General features: G+C 46.7%; 1 protein-coding gene across 2 annotated transcripts in view; it reads right to left on the reverse strand.

The window, feature by feature from the left end:
* Window positions 1-25,313, reverse strand: part of LOC121375132 (leucine--tRNA ligase, cytoplasmic-like) — a 73,112-nt gene that overhangs the window by 29,183 nt on the left and 18,616 nt on the right. For both annotated transcript variants that reach the window (XM_041502387.1, XM_041502386.1), the window contains exons 12-17: window positions 24,616-24,692; window positions 23,634-23,687; window positions 22,930-23,070; window positions 21,210-21,287; window positions 20,263-20,348; window positions 634-782 (exon numbers count right to left, since the gene is read on the reverse strand). In XM_041502387.1, the coding sequence (XP_041358321.1) occupies window positions 634-782; window positions 20,263-20,348; window positions 21,210-21,287; window positions 22,930-23,070; window positions 23,634-23,687; window positions 24,616-24,692 (585 nt within the window). The remainder of the gene's footprint in view (window positions 1-633; window positions 783-20,262; window positions 20,349-21,209; window positions 21,288-22,929; window positions 23,071-23,633; window positions 23,688-24,615; window positions 24,693-25,313) is intronic.

The raw sequence follows: 25,313 nt of genomic DNA on the forward strand, positions 1-25,313 counted from the left end.
GGTGTATTTTGTTGACTGGTATTCGTATTTAAGTTGTTATCGCAATATCAAAAAGAAAAAGAAAAAGAAAAAAAAAAGGTCTAAATTTGTGCAAATGTTATTGATGATGCAATGCGCACATGGGTTCGATTTCTTGCTATTTGTATAATTATTTCTTTTAAAACATGTTGGACATTATTATTTAATGAAAACTGAAGATTTGTAAAGGATATATTTGCCAAAAATAACTGATAATACAGACTTTGAAGTAGATGATAAATGGATTACTCATGGTCGATTGAAAGTGATCATGGATCATGATCGTAAGGTTTTTAATTTTTTAATTTTTTTTTAAATATTAATAAATTCTTCTGTAAATTTTATTTTGGTAATTAGACTCACTAACATGTCCTCTAAACTATGACACACATGTTAAATTTGGTTGTTTTTTTAGAATTTGAGGTTGAATAATGTAGGTTCACAACTACATATTTCACGAGGTAAAGCTGGGTGGATAAGAGTTAAAAGACATTAACATCTATTTTACGACAAGCTATGTTTTGGAAACATTCGAGCTATTACAAGTCATTAACAACTGTTTTATAACAAGCTACGTCTTGGAAACATTCAAGCTATTAGAAGAGAAAGAATCACCTAAGCCGTAAGATCTTGAGCAGGCGTGTTCATGTAGCCAGTCCAAAGTTGCTATGAAGTTCTCTCGCACATGGTCGGAAAATGTGTTGAGGTTCCCCAGACATTCCAAGGCCTGGCCCTTCCACTTTGGTTCTCCATAATCGAGAAACCTGATAACAAACATTAATTAATACAAGCATTGTTGATATTCTGATCAAAGAAAGAAAGAAAGAAATGTTTTATTTAACAATGCACTAAACACATTTTATTTACAGTTATATGACATCAGATATATAAGGACCACAAAGATATTGAGAGAGGAAACCCACTGCCGTCACTTCATGGGCTACTCTTTTCTATTAGCAGCAAGGGATCTTTTATATGCACCGTCCCAAAGACAAGGTAGTACATACCACAGACTTTGATATACCAGTCATGGTGCAATGGCTGGAATGAGAAATAGCCCAATGGGCCCACCAACGGGGATCGATCTCACACCGACCACACATTGAGCGAGTGTTGTACCACAGGGCTACGTCCCACCCACTCTAATCAAACAAAGAAGTGTTTTGTTTAATGACACCACAACAGCAGATTGATTAATTAATTATCAGCTATTGGATGTACACTCTGATCACTTTCTCTTGGAATTGTTTTCCCCCTTTTCCATGAACTCATCCGAACATCCCAAGAACTAAAGTAAATACAATTTCTCATTTTATAAAAAACCCCACGTTAAAATGCACTTATGTCAATGATCAGGTTGATGTATGAATTTTTATTTTTTATTTTATTATTTGTAACTATTAATATATTTAGAAAATAAATAAAAAACTAGGAATATCTGATATTATCCACTTGTTAATCAGATTGGGGGCACTACCCCCACTCAACTCTCAAAATTATAAATATTCCCTCCCCTTCCATGGGTCTAGATCTCACTAGCTGCCGTTATCTTGTGAAGACTGTGTACAATGTTACTGTACTACCCACCACTGGTCACATAGCGCCTTCCACACACTGTGTAAACTGTTACTACCCACCACTGGTCACAGAGCGCCTTCCACACACTGTGTAAACTGTTACTACCCACCACTGGTCACAGAGCGCCACCACACACTGTGTAAAATGATACTACCCACCACTGGTCACAGAGCGCCTTCCACACACTGTGTAAACTGTTACTACCCACCACTGGTCACAGAGCACCACCACACACTGTGTAAACTGTTATACCCACCACTGGTCACAGCGCACCACCACACACTGTGTAAACTGTACTACCCACCACTGGTCACAGAGCGCCACCACACACTGTGTAAAATGATACTACCCACCACTGGTCACAGAGCGCCTTCCACACACTGTGTAAACTGTTACTACCCACCACTGGTCACAGAGCGCCACCACACACTGTGTAAACTGTTATGTTACTACACACCACTGGTCACAGAGCGCCACCACACACTGTGTAAACTGTTATATCCACCACTGGTCACAGCGCGCCACCACACACTGTGTAAACTGTTATGTTACTACCCACCACTGGTCACAGAGCGCCACCACACACTGTGTAAACTGTTATATCCACCACTGGTCACAGCACACCACCACACACTGTGTAAACTGTTACTACCCACCACTGGTCACAGAGCACCACCACACACTGTGTAAACTGTTACTACCCACCACTGGTCACAGCGCACCACCACACACTGTGTAAACTGTTACTACCCACCACTGGTCACAGAGCACCACCACACACTGTGTAAACTGTTACTACCCACCACTGGTCACAGCGCACCACCACACACGGTGTAAACTGTTACTACCCACCACTGGTCACAGCGCACCACCACACACTGTGTAAACTGTACTACCCACCACTGGTCACAGCGCACCACCACACACTGTGTAAACTGTTACTACCCACCACTGGTCACAGAGCACCACCACACACTGTGTAAACTGTTATATCCACCACTGGTCACAGCGCACCACCACACACTGTGTAAACTGTTACTACACACCACTGGTCACAGCGCACCACCACGCATTGTGTAAAATGTTACTACACACCACTGGTCACAGACCACCACCACACACTGTGTAAAATGTTACTACACACCACTGGTCACAGAGCACCACCACACACTGTGTAAAATGTTACTACCCACCACTGGTCACAGAGCACCACCACGCACTGTGTAAAATGTTACTACCCACCACTGGTCACAGAGCACCACCACGCACTGTGTAAAATGTTACTACACACCACTGGTCACAGAGCACCACCACGCACTGTGTAAAATGTTACTACCCACCACTGGTCACAGAGCACCACCACGCACTGTGTAAAATGTTACTACACACCACTGGTCACAGAGCACCACCACGCACTGTGTAAAATGTTACTACCCACCACTGGTCACAGAGCACCACCACGCACTGTGTAAAATGTTACTACCCACCACTGGTCACAGAGCACCACCACTCACTGTGTAAAATGTTACTACACACCACTGGTCACAGAGCACCACCACGCACTGTGTAAAATGTTACTACCCACCACTGGTCACAGAGCACCACCACGCACTGTGTAAAATGTTACTACACACCACTGGTCACAGAGCACCACCACGCACTGTGTAAAATGTTACTACCCACCACTGGTCACAGAGCACCACCACGCACTGTGTAAAATGTTACTACCCACCACTGGTCACAGAGCACCACCAGGCACTGTATAAACTGTCACTACCCACCACTGGTCACAGAGCACCACCACTCACTGTATAAACTGTCACTACCCACCACTGGTCACAGAGCACCACCACGCACTGTATAAACTGTCACTACCCACCACTGGTCACAGAGCACCACCACACACTGTATAAACTGTCACTACCCACCACTGGTCACAGAGCACCACCACGCACTGTATAAACTGTCACTACCCACCACTGGTCACAGAGCACCACCACACATTGTGTAAACTGTTATATCCACCACTGGTCACAGCGCACCACCACGCATTGTGTAAACTGTTACTACCCACCACTGGTCACAGCGCACCACCACACACTGTGTAAACTGTTACTACCCACCACTGGTCACAGCGCACCACCACACACTGTGTAAACTGTTACTACCCACCACTGGTCACAGCGCACCACCACGCACTGTGTAAACTGTTACTACCCACCACTGGTCACAGCGCACCACCACGCACTGTGTAAACTGTTACTACCCACCACTGGTCACAGAGCACCACCACACACTGTATAAAATGTCACTACCCACCACTGGTCACAGAGCACCACCACGCACTGTGTAAACTGTTACTACCCACCACTGGTCACAGCGCACCACCACGCATTGTGTAAACTGTTACTACCCACCACTGGTCACAGAGCACCACCACACACTGTGTAAACTGTCACTACCCACCACTGGTCACAGAGCACCACCACGCACTGTGTAAACTGTTACTACCCACCACTGGTCACAGCGCACCACCACGCATTGTGTAAAATGTTACTACCCACCACTGGTCACAGAGCGCTACCACACACTGTGTAAAATGTTATACCCACCACTGGTCACAGAGCACCACCACACACTGTGTAAAATGATACTACCCACCACTGGTCACAGAGCGCCTTCCACACACTGTGTAAACTGTTATGTTACTACACACCACTGGTCACAGAGCGCCACCACACACTGTGTAAACTGTTATGTTACTACACACCACTGGTCACAGAGCGCCACCACACACTGTGTAAACTGTTATATCCACCACTGGTCACAGCACACCACCACACACTGTGTAAACTGTTACTACCCACCACTGGTCACAGAGCGCCACCACACACTGTATAAACTGTTACTACCCACCACTGGTCACAGAGCGCCACCACACACTGTGTAAACTGTTATATCCACCACTGGTCACAGCACACCACCACACACTGTGTAAACTGTTACTACCCACCACTGGTCACAGAGCGCCACCACACACTGTATAAACTGTTACTACCCACCACTGGTCACAGCGCACCACCACACACTGTGTAAACTGTTACTACCCACCACTGGTCACAGAGCACCACCACACACTGTGTAAACTGTTACTACACACCACTGGTCACAGCGCACCACGACGCATTGTGTAAAATGTTACTACACACCACTGGTCACAGAGCACCACCACACACTGTGTAAAATGTTACTACACACCACTGGTCACAGAGCACCACCACATACTGTGTAAACTGTTATACCCACCACTGGTCACAGCACACCACCACACACTGTGTAAAATGTTACTACCCACCACTGGTCACAGAGCACCACCACCACGCATTGTGTAAACTGTTATACCCACCACTGGTCACAGAGCACCACCACGCACTGTGTAAAATGGTACTACCCACCACTGGTCACAGAGCACCCACCACCACCACGCACTGTGTAAAATGTTACTACCCACCACTGGTCACAGAGCGCCACCACACACTGTGTAAAATGTTACTATCCACCACTGGTCACAGAGCACCACCACCACACATTGTGTAAACTGTTATACCCACCACTGGTCACAGAGCACCACCACGCACTGTGTAAAATGTTACTACCCACCACTGGTCACAGAGCACCACCACCACGCATTGTGTAAACTGTTATACCCACCACTGGTCACAGAGCACCACCACGCACTGTGTAAAATGTTACTACCCACCACTGGTCACAGAGCACCACCACCACGCATTGTGTAAACTGTTATACCCACCACTGGTCACAGAGCGCCACCACACACTGTGTAAAATGTTACTACCCACCACTGGTCACAGAGCACCACCACCACATTGTGTAAACTGTTATACCCACCACTGGTCACAGAGCGCCACCACGCACTGTGTAAAATGTTACTACCCACCACTGGTCACAGCGCACCACCACACACTGTGTAAAATGTTACTACCCACCACTGGTCACAGAGCACCACCACCACGCATTGTGTAAACTGTTATACCCACCACTGGTCACAGAGCGCCACCACACACTGTGTAAAATGTTACTACCCACCACTGGTCACAGAGCACCACCACCACGCATTGTGTAAACTGTTATACCCACCACTGGTCACAGAGCACCACCACGCACTGTGTAAAATGTTACTACCCACCACTGGTCACAGAGCACCACCACCACGCATTGTGTAAACTGTTATACCCACCACTGGTCACAGAGCACCACCACACACTGTGTAAAATGTTACTACCCACCACTGGTCACAGAGCACCACCACCACGCATTGTGTAAACTGTTATACCCACCACTGGTCACAGAGCACCACCACGCACTGTGTAAAATGTTACTACACACCACTGGTCACAGAGCACCACCACCACGCATTGTGTAAACTGTTATACCCACCACTGGTCACAGAGCACCACCACGCACTGTGTAAAATGTTACTACCCACCACTGGTCACAGAGCACCACCACCACGCATTGTGTAAACTGTTATACCCACCACTGGTCACAGAGCGCCACCACACACTGTGTAAAATGTTACTACCCACCACTGGTCACAGAGCACCACCACCACGCATTGTGTAAACTGTTATACCCACCACTGGTCACAGAGCACCACCACGCACTGTGTAAAATGTTACTACCCACCACTGGTCACAGAGCACCACCACGCATTGTGTAAAATGTCACTACCCACCACTGGTCACAGAGCACCACCACACACTGTGTAAAATGTTACTACACACCACTGGTCACAGAGCACCACCACACACTGTGTAAACTGTTATACCCACCACTGGTCACAGCGCACCACCACACACTGTATAAAAGTTACTACCCACCACTGGTCACAGAGCACCACCACCACGCATTGTGTAAACTGTTATACCCACCACTGGTCACAGAGCACCACCACACACTGTGTAAAATGTTACTACCCACCACTGGTCACAGAGCACCACCACCACGCATTGTGTAAACTGTTATACCCACCACTGGTCACAGAGCACCACCACGCACTGTGTAAAATGTTACTACCCACCACTGGTCACAGCGCACCACCACACACTGTGTAAAATGTTACTACCCACCACTGGTCACAGAGCACCACCACCACGCATTGTGTAAACTGTTATACCCACCACTGGTCACAGAGCGCCACCACACACTGTGTAAAATGTTACTACCCACCACTGGTCACAGAGCACCACCACCACGCATTGTGTAAACTGTTATACCCACCACTGGTCACAGAGCACCACCACGCACTGTGTAAAATGTTACTACCCACCACTGGTCACAGAGCACCACCACCACGCATTGTGTAAACTGTTATACCCACCACTGGTCACAGAGCACCACCACGCACTGTGTAAAATGTTACTACCCACCACTGGTCACAGAGCACCACCACCACGCATTGTGTAAACTGTTACTACCCACCACTGGTCACAGAGCACCACCACGCACTGTGTAAAATGTTACTACACCACCACTGGTCACAGAGCACCACCACCACGCACTGTGTAAACTGTTATACCCACCACTGGTCACAGAGCACCACCACGCACTGTGTAAAATGTTACTACCCACCACTGGTCACAGAGCACCACCACCACGCATTGTGTAAACTGTTATACCCACCACTGGTCACAGAGCGCCACCACACACTGTGTAAAATGTTACTACCCACCACTGGTCACAGAGCACCACCACCACGCATGTGTAAACTGTTATACCCACCACTGGTCACAGAGCACCACCACGCACTGTGTAAAATGTTACTACCCACCACTGGTCACAGCGCACCACCACGCACTGTGTAAAATGTTACTACCCACCACTGGTCACAGAGCGCCACCACACACTGTGTAAACTGTTACTACACACCACTGGTCACAGCGCACCACCACACACTGTGTAAAATGTTACTACACACCACTGGTCACAGAGCACCACCACACACTGTGTAAACTGTTACTACACACCACTGGTCACAGTGCACCACCACGCATTGTGTAAAATGTTACTACCCACCACTGGTCACAGAGCACCACCACACACTGTGTAAACTGTTACTACCCACCACTGGTCACAGCGCACCACCACGCACTGTGTAAAATGTTACTACCCACCACTGGTCACAGCGCACCACCACACACTGTGTAAACTGTTACTACCCACCACTGGTCACAGCACACCACCACACACTGTGTAAACTGTTACTACCCACCACTGGTCACAGCGCACCACCACACACTGTGTAAAATGTTATACCCACCACTGGTCACAGCACACCACCACACACTGTGTAAAATGTTACTACCCACCACTGGTCACAGCACACCACCACACACTGTGTAAACTGTTACTACCCACCACTGGTCACAGCGCACCACCACACACTGTGTAAACTGTTATACCCACCACTGGTCACACACACCACCACACACTGTGTAAACTGTTACTACCCACCACTGGTCACAGCGCACCACCACACACTGTGTAAACTGTTATACCCACCACTGGTCACAGCTCACCACCACACACTGTGTAAAATGTTACTACACACCACTGGTCACAGAGCACCACCACTGTGTGTAAACTGTTATACCCACCACTGGTCACAGCGCACCACCACACACTGTGTAAAATGTTACTACCCACCACTGGTCACAGCACCACCACACACTGTGTAAACTGTTACTACCCACCACTGGTCACAGCACACCACCACACACACACTGTTATAAACCACTGGTCACAGCTACCCACCACTGTGTCACACCACTGGTCACAGAGCACCACCACGCACTGTATAAACTGTTACTACCCACCACTGGTCACAGCGCACCACCACGCATTGTGTAAACTGTTACTACCCACCACTGGTCACAGAGCACCACCACACACTGTGTAAACTGTCACTACCCACCACTGGTCACAGCGCACCACCACACACTGTGTAAACTGTTACTACCCACCACTGGTCACAGAGCACCACCACACACTGTGTAAACTGTTATACCCACCACTGGTCACAGAGCACCACCACACACTGTGTAAACTGTTATACCCACCACTGGTCACAGAGCACCACCACACACTGTGTAAAATGATACTACCCACCACTGGTCACAGAGCGCCTTCCACACACTGTGTAAACTGTTATGTTACTACACACCACTGGTCACAGAGCGCCACCACACACTGTGTAAACTGTTATGTTACTACACACCACTGGTCACAGAGCGCCACCACACACTGTGTAAACTGTTATACCCACCACTGGTCACAGCACACCACCACACACTGTGTAAACTGTTACTACCCACCACTGGTCACAGAGCGCCACCACACACTGTGTAAACTGTTACTACCCACCACTGGTCACAGAGCGCCACCACACACTGTGTAAACTGTTATATCCACCACTGGTCACAGCACACCACCACACACTGTGTAAACTGTTACTACCCACCACTGGTCACAGAGCGCCACCACACACTGTATAAACTGTTACTACCCACCACTGGTCACAGCGCACCACCACACACTGTGTAAACTGTTACTACCCACCACTGGTCACAGAGCACCACCACACACTGTGTAAACTGTTACTACACACCACTGGTCACAGCGCACCACCACGCATTGTGTAAAATGTTACTACACACCACTGGTCACAGAGCACCACCACACACTGTGTAAAATGTTACTACACACCACTGGTCACAGAGCACCACCACATACTGTGTAAACTGTTATACCCACCACTGGTCACAGCACACCACCACACACTGTGTAAAATGTTACTACCCACCACTGGTCACAGAGCACCACCACCACGCATTGTGTAAACTGTTATACCCACCACTGGTCACAGAGCACCACCACACGCACTGTGTAAAACCACACACTGTGTACTACCCACCACTGGTCACAGAGCACCACCACCACGCATTGTGTAAACTGTTATACCCACCACTGGTCACAGAGCGCCACCACGCACTGTGTAAAATGTTACTACCCACCACTGGTCACAGCGCACCACCACACACTGTGTAAAATACTACCCACCACTGGTCACAGAGCACCACCACCACGCATTGTGTAAACTGTTATACCCACCACTGGTCACAGAGCGCCACCACACACTGTGTAAAATGTTACTACCCACCACTGGTCACAGAGCACCACCACCACGCATTGTGTAAACTGTTATACCCACCACTGGTCACAGAGCACCACCACGCACTGTGTAAAATGTTACTACCCACCACTGGTCACAGAGCACCACCACCACGCATTGTGTAAACTGTTATACCCACCACTGGTCACAGAGCACCACCACGCACTGTGTAAAATGTTACTACCCACCACTGGTCACAGAGCACCACCACCACGCATTGTGTAAACTGTTATACCCACCACTGGTCACAGAGCACCACCACGCACTGTGTAAAATGTTACTACACACCACTGGTCACAGAGCACCACCACCACGCATTGTGTAAACTGTTATACCCACCACTGGTCACAGAGCACCACCACGCACTGTGTAAAATGTTACTACCCACCACTGGTCACAGAGCACCACCACCACGCATTGTGTAAACTGTTATACCCACCACTGGTCACAGAGCGCCACCACACACTGTGTAAAATGTTACTACCCACCACTGGTCACAGAGCACCACCACCACGCATTGTGTAAACTGTTATACCCACCACTGGTCACAGAGCACCACCACGCACTGTGTAAAATGTTACTACCCACCACTGGTCACAGCGCACCACCACGCATTGTGTAAAATGTCACTACCCACCACTGGTCACAGAGCGCCACCACACACTGTGTAAACTGTTACTACACACCACTGGTCACAGCGCACCACCACACACTGTGTAAAATGTTACTACACACCACTGGTCACAGAGCACCACCACACACTGTGTAAACTGTTACTACACACCACTGGTCACAGTGCACCACCACGCATTGTGTAAAATGTTACTACCCACCACTGGTCACAGAGCACCACCACACACTGTGTAAACAGTTACTACCCACCACTGGTCACAGCGCACCACTACGCACTGTGTAAAATGTTACTATCCACCACTGGTCACAGCGCACAACCACACACTGTGTAAACTGTTATACCCACCACTGGTCACAGCACACCACCACACACTGTGTAAACTGTTACTACCCACCACTGGTCACAGCGCACCACCACACACTGTGTAAAATGTTATACCCACCACTGGTCACAGCACACCACCACACACTGTATAAAATGTTACTACCCACCACTGGTCACAGCACACAACCACACACTGTGTAAACAGTTACTACCCACCACTGGTCACAGCGCACCACCACACACTGTGTAAACTGTTATACCCACCACTGGTCACAGCACACCACCACACACTGTGTAAACTGTTACTACCCACCACTGGTCACAGCGCACCACCACACACTGTGTAAACTGTTATACCCACCACTGGTCACAGCTCACCACCACACACTGTGTAAAATGTTACTACACACCACTGGTCACAGAGCACCACCACACACTGTGTAAACTGTTATACCCATCACTGGTCACAGCGCACCACCACACACTGTATAAAATGTTACTACCCACCACTGGTCACAGCACACAACCACACACTGTGTAAACAGTTACTACCCACCACTGGTCACAGCACACCACCACACACTGTGTAAACTGTTATACCCACCACTGGTCACAGCACACCACCACACACTGTGCAAAATGTTACTACCCACCACTGGTCACAGAGCACCACCACGCACTGTATAAACTGTTACTACCCACCACTGGTCACAGCGCACCACCACGCATTGTGTAAAATGTCACTACCCACCACTGGTCACAGAGCGCCACCACACACTGTATAAACTGTCACTACCCACCACTGGTCACAGCGCACCACCACACACTGTGTAAACTGTTATACCCACCACTGGTCACAGAGCACCACCACACACTGTGTAAACTGTTATACCCACCACTGGTCACAGAGCACCACCACACACTGTGTAAACTGTTATACCCACCACTGGTCACAGAGCACCACCACACACTGTGTAAAATGATACTACCCACCACTGGTCACAGAGCGCCTTCCACACACTGTGTAAACTGTTATGTTACTACACACCACTGGTCACAGAGCGCCACCACACACTGTGTAAACTGTTATGTTACTACACACCACTGGTCACAGAGCGCCACCACACACTGTGTAAACTGTTATATCCACCACTGGTCACAGCACACCACCACACACTGTGTAAACTGTTACTACCCACCACTGGTCACAGAGCGCCACCACACACTGTATAAACTGTTACTACCCACCACTGGTCACAGAGCGCCACCACACACTGTGTAAACTGTTATATCCACCACTGGTCACAGCACACCACCACACACTGTGTAAACTGTTACTACCCACCACTGGTCACAGAGCGCCACCACACACTGTATAAACTGTTACTACCCACCACTGGTCACAGCGCACCACCACACACTGTGTAAACTGTTACTACCCACCACTGGTCACAGAGCACCACCACACACTGTGTAAACTGTTACTACACACCACTGGTCACAGCGCACCACCACGCATTGTGTAAAATGTTACTACACACCACTGGTCACAGAGCACCACCACACACTGTGTAAAATGTTACTACACACCACTGGTCACAGAGCACCACCACATACTGTGTAAACTGTTATACCCACCACTGGTCACAGCACACCACCACACACTGTGTAAAATGTTACTACCCACCACTGGTCACAGAGCACCACCACCACGCATTGTGTAAACTGTTATACCCACCACTGGTCACAGAGCACCACCACGCACTGTGTAAAATGGTACTACCCACCACTGGTCACAGAGCACCACCACCACCACCACGCACTGTGTAAAATGTTACTACCCACCACTGGTCACAGAGCGCCACCACACACTGTGTAAAATGTTACTATCCACCACTGGTCACAGAGCACCACCACCACGCATTGTGTAAACTGTTATACCCACCACTGGTCACAGAGCACCACCACGCACTGTGTAAAATGTTACTACCCACCACTGGTCACAGAGCACCACCACCACGCATTGTGTAAACTGTTATACCCACCACTGGTCACAGAGCACCACCACGCACTGTGTAAAATGTTACTACCCACCACTGGTCACAGAGCACCACCACCACGCATTGTGTAAACTGTTATACCCACCACTGGTCACAGAGCGCCACCACGCACTGTGTAAAATGTTACTACCCACCACTGGTCACAGCGCACCACCACACACTGTGTAAAATGTTACTACCCACCACTGGTCACAGAGCACCACCACCACGCATTGTGTAAACTGTTATACCCACCACTGGTCACAGAGCGCCACCACACACTGTGTAAAATGTTACTACCCACCACTGGTCACAGAGCACCACCACGCACTGTATAAACTGTTACTACCCACCACTGGTCACAGCGCACCACCACGCATTGTGTAAAATGTCACTACCCACCACTGGTCACAGAGCGCCACCACACACTGTATAAACTGTCACTACCCACCACTGGTCACAGCGCACCACCACACACTGTGTAAACTGTTATACCCACCACTGGTCACAGAGCACCACCACACACTGTGTAAACTGTTATACCCACCACTGGTCACAGAGCACCACCACACACTGTGTAAACTGTTATACCCACCACTGGTCACAGAGCACCACCACACACTGTGTAAAATGATACTACCCACCACTGGTCACAGAGCGCCTTCCACACACTGTGTAAACTGTTATGTTACTACACACCACTGGTCACAGAGCGCCACCACACACTGTGTAAACTGTTATGTTACTACACACCACTGGTCACAGAGCGCCACCACACACTGTGTAAACTGTTATATCCACCACTGGTCACAGCACACCACCACACACTGTGTAAACTGTTACTACCCACCACTGGTCACAGAGCGCCACCACACACTGTATAAACTGTTACTACCCACCACTGGTCACAGAGCGCCACCACACACTGTGTAAACTGTTATATCCACCACTGGTCACAGCACACCACCACACACTGTGTAAACTGTTACTACCCACCACTGGTCACAGAGCGCCACCACACACTGTATAAACTGTTACTACCCACCACTGGTCACAGCGCACCACCACACACTGTGTAAACTGTTACTACCCACCACTGGTCACAGAGCACCACCACACACTGTGTAAACTGTTACTACACACCACTGGTCACAGCGCACCACCACGCATTGTGTAAAATGTTACTACACACCACTGGTCACAGAGCACCACCACACACTGTGTAAAATGTTACTACACACCACTGGTCACAGAGCACCACCACATACTGTGTAAACTGTTATACCCACCACTGGTCACAGCACACCACCACACACTGTGTAAAATGTTACTACCCACCACTGGTCACAGAGCACCACCACCACGCATTGTGTAAACTGTTATATACCCACCACTGGTCACAGAGCACCACCACGCACTGTGTAAAATGGTACTACCCACCACTGGTCACAGAGCACCACCACCACCACCACGCACTGTGTAAAATGTTACTACCCACCACTGGTCACAGAGCGCCACCACACACTGTGTAAAATGTTACTATCCACCACTGGTCACAGAGCACCACCACCACGCATTGTGTAAACTGTTATACCCACCACTGGTCACAGAGCACCACCACGCACTGTGTAAAATGTTACTACCCACCACTGGTCACAGAGCACCACCACCACGCATTGTGTAAACTGTTATACCCACCACTGGTCACAGAGCACCACCACGCACTGTGTAAAATGTTACTACCCACCACTGGTCACAGAGCACCACCACCACGCATTGTGTAAACTGTTATACCCACCACTGGTCACAGAGCGCCACCACACACTGTGTAAAATGTTACTACCCACCACTGGTCACAGAGCACCACCACCACGCATTGTGTAAACTGTTATACCCACCACTGGTCACAGAGCGCCACCACGCACTGTGTAAAATGTTACTACCCACCACTGGTCACAGCGCACCACCACACACTGTGTAAAATGTTACTACCCACCACTGGTCACAGAGCACCACCACCACGCATTGTGTAAACTGTTATACCCACCACTGGTCACAGAGCGCCACCACACACTGTGTAAAATGTTACTACCCACCACTGGTCACAGAGCACCACCACCACGCATTGTGTAAACTGTTATACCCACCACTGGTCACAGAGCACCACCACGCACTGTGTAAAATGTTACTACCCACCACTGGTCACAGAGCACCACCACCACGCATTGTGTAAACTGTTATACCCACCACTGGTCACAGAGCACCACCACGCACTGTGTAAAATGTTACTACCCACCACTGGTCACAGAGCACCACCACCACGCATTGTGTAAACTGTTATACCCACCACTGGTCACAGAGCACCACCACGCACTGTGTAAAATGTTACTACACACCACTGGTCACAGAGCACCACCACCACGCATTGTGTAAACTGTTATACCCACCACTGGTCACAGAGCACCACCACGCACTGTGTAAAATGTTACTACCCACCACTGGTCACAGAGCACCACCACCACGCATTGTGTAAACTGTTATACCCACCACTGGTCACAGAGCGCCACCACACACTGTGTAAAATGTTACTACCCACCACTGGTCACAGAGCACCACCACCACGCATTGTGTAAACTGTTATACCCACCACTGGTCACAGAGCACCACCACGCACTGTGTAAAATGTTACTACCCACCACCACGCATTGTGTAAAATGTCACTACCCACCACTGGTCACAGAGCGCCACCACACACTGTGTAAACTGTTACTACACACCACTGGTCACAGCGCACCACCACACACTGTGTAAAATGTTACTACACACCACTGGTCACAGAGCACCACCACACACTGTGTAAACTGTTACTACACACCACTGGTCACAGTGCACCACCACGCATTGTGTAAAATGTTACTACCCACCACTGGTCACAGAGCACCACCACACACTGTGTAAACAGTTACTACCCACCACTGGTCACAGCGCACCACTACGCACTGTGTAAAATGTTACTATCCACCACTGGTCACAGCGCACAACCACACACTGTGTAAACTGTTATACCCACCACTGGTCACAGCACACCACCACACACTGTGTAAACTGTTACTACCCACCACTGGTCACAGCGCACCACCACACACTGTGTAAAATGTTATACCCACCACTGGTCACAGCACACCACCACACACTGTATAAAATGTTACTACCCACCACTGGTCACAGCACACAACCACACACTGTGTAAACAGTTACTACCCACCACTGGTCACAGCGCACCACCACACACTGTGTAAACTGTTATACCCACCACTGGTCACAGCACACCACCACACACTGTGTAAACTGTTACTACCCACCACTGGTCACAGCGCACCACCACACACTGTGTAAACTGTTATACCCACCACTGGTCACAGCTCACCACCACACACTGTGTAAAATGTTACTACACACCACTGGTCACAGAGCACCACCACACACTGTGTAAACTGTTATACCCATCACTGGTCACAGCGCACCACCACACACTGTATAAAATGTTACTACCCACCACTGGTCACAGCACACAACCACACACTGTGTAAACAGTTACTACCCACCACTGGTCACAGCACACCACCACACACTGTGTAAACTGTTATACCCACCACTGGTCACAGCACACCACCACACACTGTGCAAAATGTTACTACCCACCACTGGTCACAGAGCACCACCACACACTGTATAAACTGTTACTACCCACCACTGGTCACAGCGCACCACCACGCATTGTGTAAAATGTCACTACCCACCACTGGTCACAGAGCGCCACCACACACTGTATAAACTGTCACTACCCACCACTGGTCACAGCGCACCACCACACACTGTGTAAACTGTTATACCCACCACTGGTCACAGAGCACCACCACACACTGTGTAAACTGTTATACCCACCACTGGTCACAGAGCACCACCACACACTGTGTAAACTGTTATACCCACCACTGGTCACAGAGCGCCACCACACACTGTGTAAAATGTTATACCCACCACTGGTCACAGAGCACCACCACACACTGTGTAAACTGTTACTACACACCACTGGTCACAGCGCACCACCACACACTGTGTAAAATGTTACTACCCACCACTGGTCACAGAGCGCCACCACACACTGTGTAAACTGTTACTACCCACCACTGGTCAGAGAGCACCACCACACACTGTGTAAACTGTTACTACCCACCACTGGTCACAGAGCATCACCACACACTGTGTAAACTGTTACTACCCACCACTGGTCAGAGAGCACCACCACACACTGTGTAAACTGTTACTACCCACCACTGGTCACAGAGCGCCACCACACACTGTGTAAACTGTTATATCCACCATTGGTCACAGCACACCACCACACACTGTGTAAACTGTTACTACCCACCACTGGTCACAGAGCGCCACCACACACTGTATAAACTGTTACTACCCACCACTGGTCACAGAGCGCCACCACACACTGTGTAAACTGTTATATCCACCACTGGTCACAGCACACCACCACACACTGTGTAAACTGTTACTACCCACCACTGGTCACAGAGCGCCACCACACACTGTGTAAACTGTTACTACCCACCACTGGTCACAGCGCACCACCACACACTGTGTAAACTGTTACTACCCACCACTGGTCACAGAGCACCACCACACACTGTGTAAACTGTTACTACACACCACTGGTCACAGCGCACCACCACGCATTGTGTAAAATGTTACTACACACCACTGGTCACAGAGCACCACCACACACTGTGTAAAATGTTACTACACACCACTGGTCACAGAGCACCACCACATACTGTGTAAACTGTTATACCCACCACTGGTCACAGCACACCACCACACACTGTGTAAAATGTTACTACCCACCACTGGTCACAGAGCACCACCACCACGCATTGTGTAAACTGTTATACCCACCACTGGTCACAGAGCACCACCACGCACTGTGTAAAATGGTACTACCCACCACTGGTCACAGAGCACCACCACCACCACCACGCACTGTGTAAAATGTTACTACCCACCACTGGTCACAGAGCGCCACCACACACTGTGTAAAATGTTACTATCCACCACTGGTCACAGAGCACCACCACCACGCATTGTGTAAACTGTTATACCCACCACTGGTCACAGAGCACCACCACGCACTGTGTAAAATGTTACTACCCACCACTGGTCACAGAGCACCACCACCACGCATTGTGTAAACTGTTATACCCACCACTGGTCACAGAGCACCACCACGCACTGTGTAAAATGTTACTACCCACCACTGGTCACAGAGCACCACCACCACGCATTGTGTAAACTGTTATACCCACCACTGGTCACAGAGCGCCACCACACACTGTGTAAAATGTTACTACCCACCACTGGTCACAGAGCACCACCACCATGCATTGTGTAAACTGTTATACCCACCACTGGTCACAGAGCGCCACCACGCACTGTGTAAAATGTTACTACCCACCACTGGTCACAGCGCACCACCACACACTGTGTAAAATGTTACTACCCACCACTGGTCACAGAGCACCACCACCACGCATTGTGTAAACTGTTATACCCACCACTGGTCACAGAGCGCCACCACACACTGTGTAAAATGTTACTACCCACCACTGGTCACAGAGCACCACCACCACGCATTGTGTAAACTGTTATACCCACCACTGGTCACAGAGCACCACCACGCACTGTGTAAAATGTTACTACCCACCACTGGTCACAGAGCACCACCACCACGCATTGTGTAAACTGTTATACCCACCACTGGTCACAGAGCACCACCACGCACTGTGTAAAATGTTACTACCCACCACTGGTCACAGAGCACCACCACCACGCATTGTGTAAACTGTTATACCCACCACTGGTCACAGAGCACCACCACGCACTGTGTAAAATGTTACTACACACCACTGGTCACAGAGCACCACCACCACGCATTGTGTAAACTGTTATACCCACCACTGGTCACAGAGCACCACCACGCACTGTGTAAAATGTTACTACCCACCACTGGTCACAGAGCACCACCACCACGCATTGTGTAAACTGTTATACCCACCACTGGTCACAGAGCGCCACCACACACTGTGTAAAATGTTACTACCCACCACTGGTCACAGAGCACCACCACCACGCATTGTGTAAACTGTTATACCCACCACTGGTCACAGAGCACCACCACGCACTGTGTAAAATGTTACTACCCACCACTGGTCACAGCGCACCACCACGCATTGTGTAAAATGTCACTACCCACCACTGGTCACAGAGCGCCACCACACACTGTGTAAAATGTTACTACACACCACTGGTCACAGAGCACCACCACACACTGTGTAAACTGTTATACCCATCACTGGTCACAGCGCACCACCACACACTGTATAAAATGTTACTACCCACCACTGGTCACAGAGCACCACCACCACGCATTGTGTAAACTGTTATACCCACCACTGGTCACAGAGCGCCACCACACACTGTGTAAAATGTTACTACCCACCGCTGGTCACAGAGCACCACCACCACGCATTGTGTAAACTGTTATACCCACCACTGGTCACAGAGCGCCACCACGCACTGTGTAAAATGTTACTACCCACCACTGGTCACAGCGCACCACCACACACTGTGTAAAATGTTACTACCCACCACTGGTCACAGAGCACCACCACCACGCATTGTGTAAACTGTTATACCCACCACTGGTCACAGAGCGCCACCACACACTGTGTAAAATGTTACTACCCACCACTGGTCACAGAGCACCACCACCACGCATTGTGTAAACTGTTATACCCACCACTGGTCACAGAGCACCACCACACACTGTGTAAAATGTTACTACCCACCACTGGTCACAGAGCACCACCACCACGCATTGTGTAAACTGTTATACCCACCACTGGTCACAGAGCACCACCACGCACTGTGTAAAATGTTACTACCCACCACTGGTCACAGAGCACCACCACCACACATTGTGTAAACTGTTATACCCACCACTGGTCACAGAGCACCACCACGCACTGTGTAAAATGTTACTACACACCACTGGTCACAGAGCACCACCACCACGCATTGTGTAAACTGTTATACCCACCACTGGTCACAGAGCACCACCACGCACTGTGTAAAATGTTACTACCCACCACTGGTCACAGAGCACCACCACCACGCATTGTGTAAACTGTTACTACCCACCACTGGTCACAGAGCGCCACCACACACTGTGTAAACTGTTACTACCCACCACTGGTCACAGAGCACCACCATGCACTGTATAAACTGTCACTACCCACCACTGGTCACAGCGCACCACCACACACTGTGTAAAATGTAATACCCACCACTGGTCACAGAGTGCCACCACACACTCGTCAGCAGAGCGAGATACAACCTTTTTCTCAGGTTCCATGTACACGACAGCTTCATTCTGAAAAATTAAACTTCAGTTACGACCCGGACATACTCTCAACATTATAGAACTAATGCAAGTTAATTTTCTTAGCCTCTGATAGGTTGAATCACCTTTGTGCCTAGTCCTAACCAATACTACACAAGCGGGAAAACCATAAAGTCGAATTCTTCTCAGTCCAAACCAAAAAGGTTTGCTTTGTTTAACGACACCACTAGAGCACATTAATTTATTAATCATTGGCTACTGGATGTCAAACATATGGTCATTTTGACAGTCATAGAGAGGAAACCCGTTACATTTTTCCATTAGTAACAAGGGATATTTTATATGCACAATCCCACAGACAGGATAGCACATATCACGGCTTTTGATATACCAGTCGTGGTGCACTGGCTGTGACGAGAAATAGCCCAATCAGACCTAACCAACTAGTATACCATAAAGTCAACCTTTCCACAGCCCTCATAATAAGATGTGAACGATAGGTCAGATCTCGTACTGGTTATGTCTTAGTGTATTTCCATAACTGATACTTCATTTATGATAGAAATGTTTTTATACAATGCACAGTTTTGACAACTTTTCCAACTAAAATGATTTAGGTTTAGTATCTCATATGAATGTAATTTTCATTTATAATCCATGTTTAGGAAAATAAGGTCATATATGTGATCGTAAATCTGTGATATTGTACCTTTAGTTAAAAAAAAATTGGCAAAAAATATATATGTTGTATAAAAGCAGTGAATGGTAGCCACCGATTGTGCTACCAAACAAGTGTATTAAAACTGCAGGTTTGTTTGTAATCTGTATGTAAAACATATGGTGGCCAGACTGAATGATTACTTCTAACTACTAGCATAAGAATGACGTTACCTTGTCCACTAAAGACTTCTGAACCTTTTTCTTGATGTCCTGAACCTTCTGTCCCTTCCACTCGCCAACTGTCATAACCTGAAATTCAAAACAAAAGGCAGGCATATGAATGAAGAAAAAGAAACACTTAACACATTTTAGCTAACAAAGGCCCAGGCTCCGTATTCATAAACGTACTGAAGTCAATGTATGATACCTAAATACATACTTAAAGTACACAGTTAAGTATCATACATTCACTTAAGTATGTTTATGAATATGGAGCCAGGGGCCTAAACCTACATAAATTGTTGGCTTCACCGATCAGACTCGTGGATCATAGGACACGCCTTTCCCTAAAGGTCACGATGACCAAATTAATTCTTTTTTTCTCTATGATTCAAAGAATTGTCCCGCTCGATTCAGTTGGAAATGGTCAACATGTAGGTTTTTTTTGTTGTTATGTATTAATCAATTTAAAGCATATTTATATTGCTAGAATTCTCGTTAAGAATTCTACAAATTTATTTTGCTTTAATCAGTTATTTAGATGCTTGCATATTGTAGCTACATTGCACACACTAACAATTTTCTTAACAGAAGTAAAATCAAAGTACACATTGGGTACTAGTCCAATGCAATGAACAAAAATGGATCGGTCTATGCATATGATGTAATACAAAACAGGTCTGGACGTTATCAAAATCTCATCGTAAAACAAGTGAATTATGTTTTGTGATTTACCCCATCACAGAATCCAGACAGTTTGACAAGTGAATTATGTTTTGTGATTTACCCCATCACAGAATCCAGACAGTTTGACAAGTTAATTATGTTTTGTGATTTACCACATCACAGAATCCAGACAGTTTGACAAGTGAATTATGTTTTGTGATTTACCCCATGTTTTGTGATTTACCCCATCTCAGAATCCAGACAGTTTGACAAGTGAATTATGTTTTGTGATTTACCCCTCCCCCCCCCCCCCCCCCCATCATAGAATCCAGACAATTTGACAAGTGAATTTTGTTTTGTGATTTACCCCATCATAGAATCCAGACAGTTTGACAAGTAAATTATGTTTTGTGATTTACCCCATCATAGAATCCAGACAGTTTGACAAGTAAATTATGTTTTGTGATTTACCCCATCATAGAATCCAGACAGTTTGACAAGTTAATTTTGTTTTGTGATTTACCCCATCTTAGAATCCAGACAAAACAGTTCATGATTTCCCCCCATCATAGAATCCTGACAAACCCAAGTACACTGTTTTGTGACTTACCCCACAATAGAATCCAGACAAACCAGTTTGCGACTTACCCCATCATAGAATCCTGACAAACCAGTTTGTGACTTACCCCATCATAGAATCCAGACAAACCAGTTTGCGACTTACCCCATTATAGAATCCGGACAAACCAGTTTGTGACTTACCCCATCGTAGAATCCAGACAAACCAGTTTGTGACTTACCCCATCGTAGAATCCTGACAAATCAGTTTGCGACTTACCCCATCATAGAATCCAGACAAAACAGTTTGTGACTTACCCCATCGTAGAATCCTGACAAATCAGTTTGCGACTTACCCCATCATAGAATCCTGACAAACCAGTTTGTGACTTACCCCATCGTAGAATCCAGACAAACCAGTTTGTGACTTACCCCATCGTAGAATCCTGACAAATCAGTTTGCGACTTACCCCATCATAGAATCCAGACAAAACAGTTTGTGACTTACCCCGTCGTAGAATCCCAGCTTGTAAACCTTCTCCTTGGCCTCCTGCAGCTTGTCGCGGTCGTTCTGACTCTGTATCTTGAACTGGTCGCATGCCGTCACAGCTGACAGGGTGCCAAGCTCAGGCGTGTTAATTATCGAAATCTGAAACAAGAAAGGAAAGGAATAATAATAACATGTTTGATATTTGATCGTCATTTAACATCTTTGACCACTCGAGTTTTAGGAGTTTTGCTGACTACTTAACTTCTGCACTGGGAATGGAACAGAGACTATACTAGAGAGTAACTGCAGACTGATAAAGGTAATTAACATCTACTTTGAATATACAGCATTCTACTTTAAGCACTATGAGTTTACAATGACTGATAACATAGACTGATCAAAGTCTCCAAGTGCAATAATCTCTACACATTACTTTAAACTTTATTTTGTTTAACAACACCACTAGAGCACAGATTTATTAATCATCAGCTATTGGATGTCAAATGTTTTTCTATTAGTAGCAAAGGATTATATGCACCATCCCACACAGGATAGCACATACCACAGGCTTTAATATACCATTCATGGTGACCGTGCATCAGGCGAGAGCTTTAACATTAGGCTACGTCCTGCACCTCCATTACTTGAATGACAAAAGAGAGAGTTGACTGTACAAGCAGATGTTTTAGTGACATTTCAAGTCAGTATAATATGCTACTCACAGGTTCAAAAGGCAGCACCATCTCATCCTTGATGCTGTACTTCTGTCTCAATGCCTAAAATGAAAGAGAGAGAGAGAAAAAAGACTTCAGATAAAATACCATTTAGGTACCAAAACAATGAATAACAAAATGATTTCAGGAAATGCTAGAATAAAATCTAGAACTTATTTTGAGTACTATTATACAATGCACGAAATTAACATTCTGAGCTAGCCGCACTGTGCAAGTAAAGTAAAACAAATCTAGAGCAAAATATTCATCTTAGATGCACACTTTGATTAATAATTTGTTTTTAAATAAACATTATTTTTTTTACACTTTACTGAACATTTAGTGAACACTAACATCATGTTTGTGGGATATGGTTAAACACGTTTGATATTGCAAGCAAGTGTTTTGATCATTTGTTTATAAAAAGTCTTAAGTAATGAAATACTGTTGCATTTGTGTATTATACTCTATTTTAGAAGTCACTTTCAGGTTTTTTGACATACACGATTTAATTATAATGACCATTATTTTCATGTGATATCATTTGCATCAGGTGTAAATTTTGAAGATTTGTTTTTACATTATTTAATCATTTAATAAAACACCAATGACTCACAACACTTATTCGGAAATCATGTTTTGATTGTAATATGACATATATAATCACATTTCTAAATCAAAGAATTGTACAGGGTAAAGCCATTGAACATAAGACATAAATGTAAAATAGACAAAAACTTAATTAAATATCAAATATAGTATTACTAAGAAATATTCAGTCTATATTGCTGGTTTCCACAGTAATACAGAAAGTAAAGACCAAGTCCATGTATGTGTTACATGTTAGCTTGCCTAATCGATTGGTAAAGGAAACTGAATAAAGCAATAGTAATAGTAAATGGTCAAAGTTCAGGTTGCAATAAACAACAAAAATCTAAGTAATGTTGAATTACAATTATCAAAAATGGCTCTAATGGTGAAGAAAGCAAACCTCCTTTTTCTTGAGATCTCGGAGAGCAGCGAAATCATCAGGTGAGTCCGACGGCACACTGGCAACAACTCCCGTACCTGTAATAAACAATACTGTGTTATATCAACTGGCAACAACTCCCGTACCTGTAATTAACAATACTGTGTTATATCAACTGGCAACAACTCCCGTACCTGTAATAAGCAATACTGTGTTATATCAACTGGCAACAACTCCCGTACCTGTAATTAACAATACTGTGTTATATCAACTGGCAACAACTCCTGTACCTGTAATTAACAATACTGTGTTATATCAACTGGCAACAACTCCCGTACCTGTAATAAGCAATACTATGTTATATCAACTGCCAACAACTCCCGTACCTGTAATTAACAATACTTTGTGATATCAACTGGCAACAACTCCCGTACCTGTAATAAGCAATACTGTGTTATATCAACTGGCAACAACTCCCGTACCTGTAATTAACAATACTTTGTAATATCAACTGGCAACAACTCCCGTACCTGTAATAAGCAATACTGTGTTATATCAACTGGCAACAACTCCCGTACCTGTAATAAGCAATACTGTGTTATATCAACTGGCAACAACTCCCGTACCTGTAATAAGCAATACTGTGTTATATCAACTGGCAACAACTCCCGTACCTGTAATTAACAATACTTTGTGATATCAACTGGCAACAACTCCCG

Source organism: Gigantopelta aegis, chromosome 6 (assembly GCF_016097555.1).
Source record: "Gigantopelta aegis isolate Gae_Host chromosome 6, Gae_host_genome, whole genome shotgun sequence".
NCBI lineage: Eukaryota > Metazoa > Mollusca > Gastropoda > Neomphalida > Peltospiridae > Gigantopelta > Gigantopelta aegis.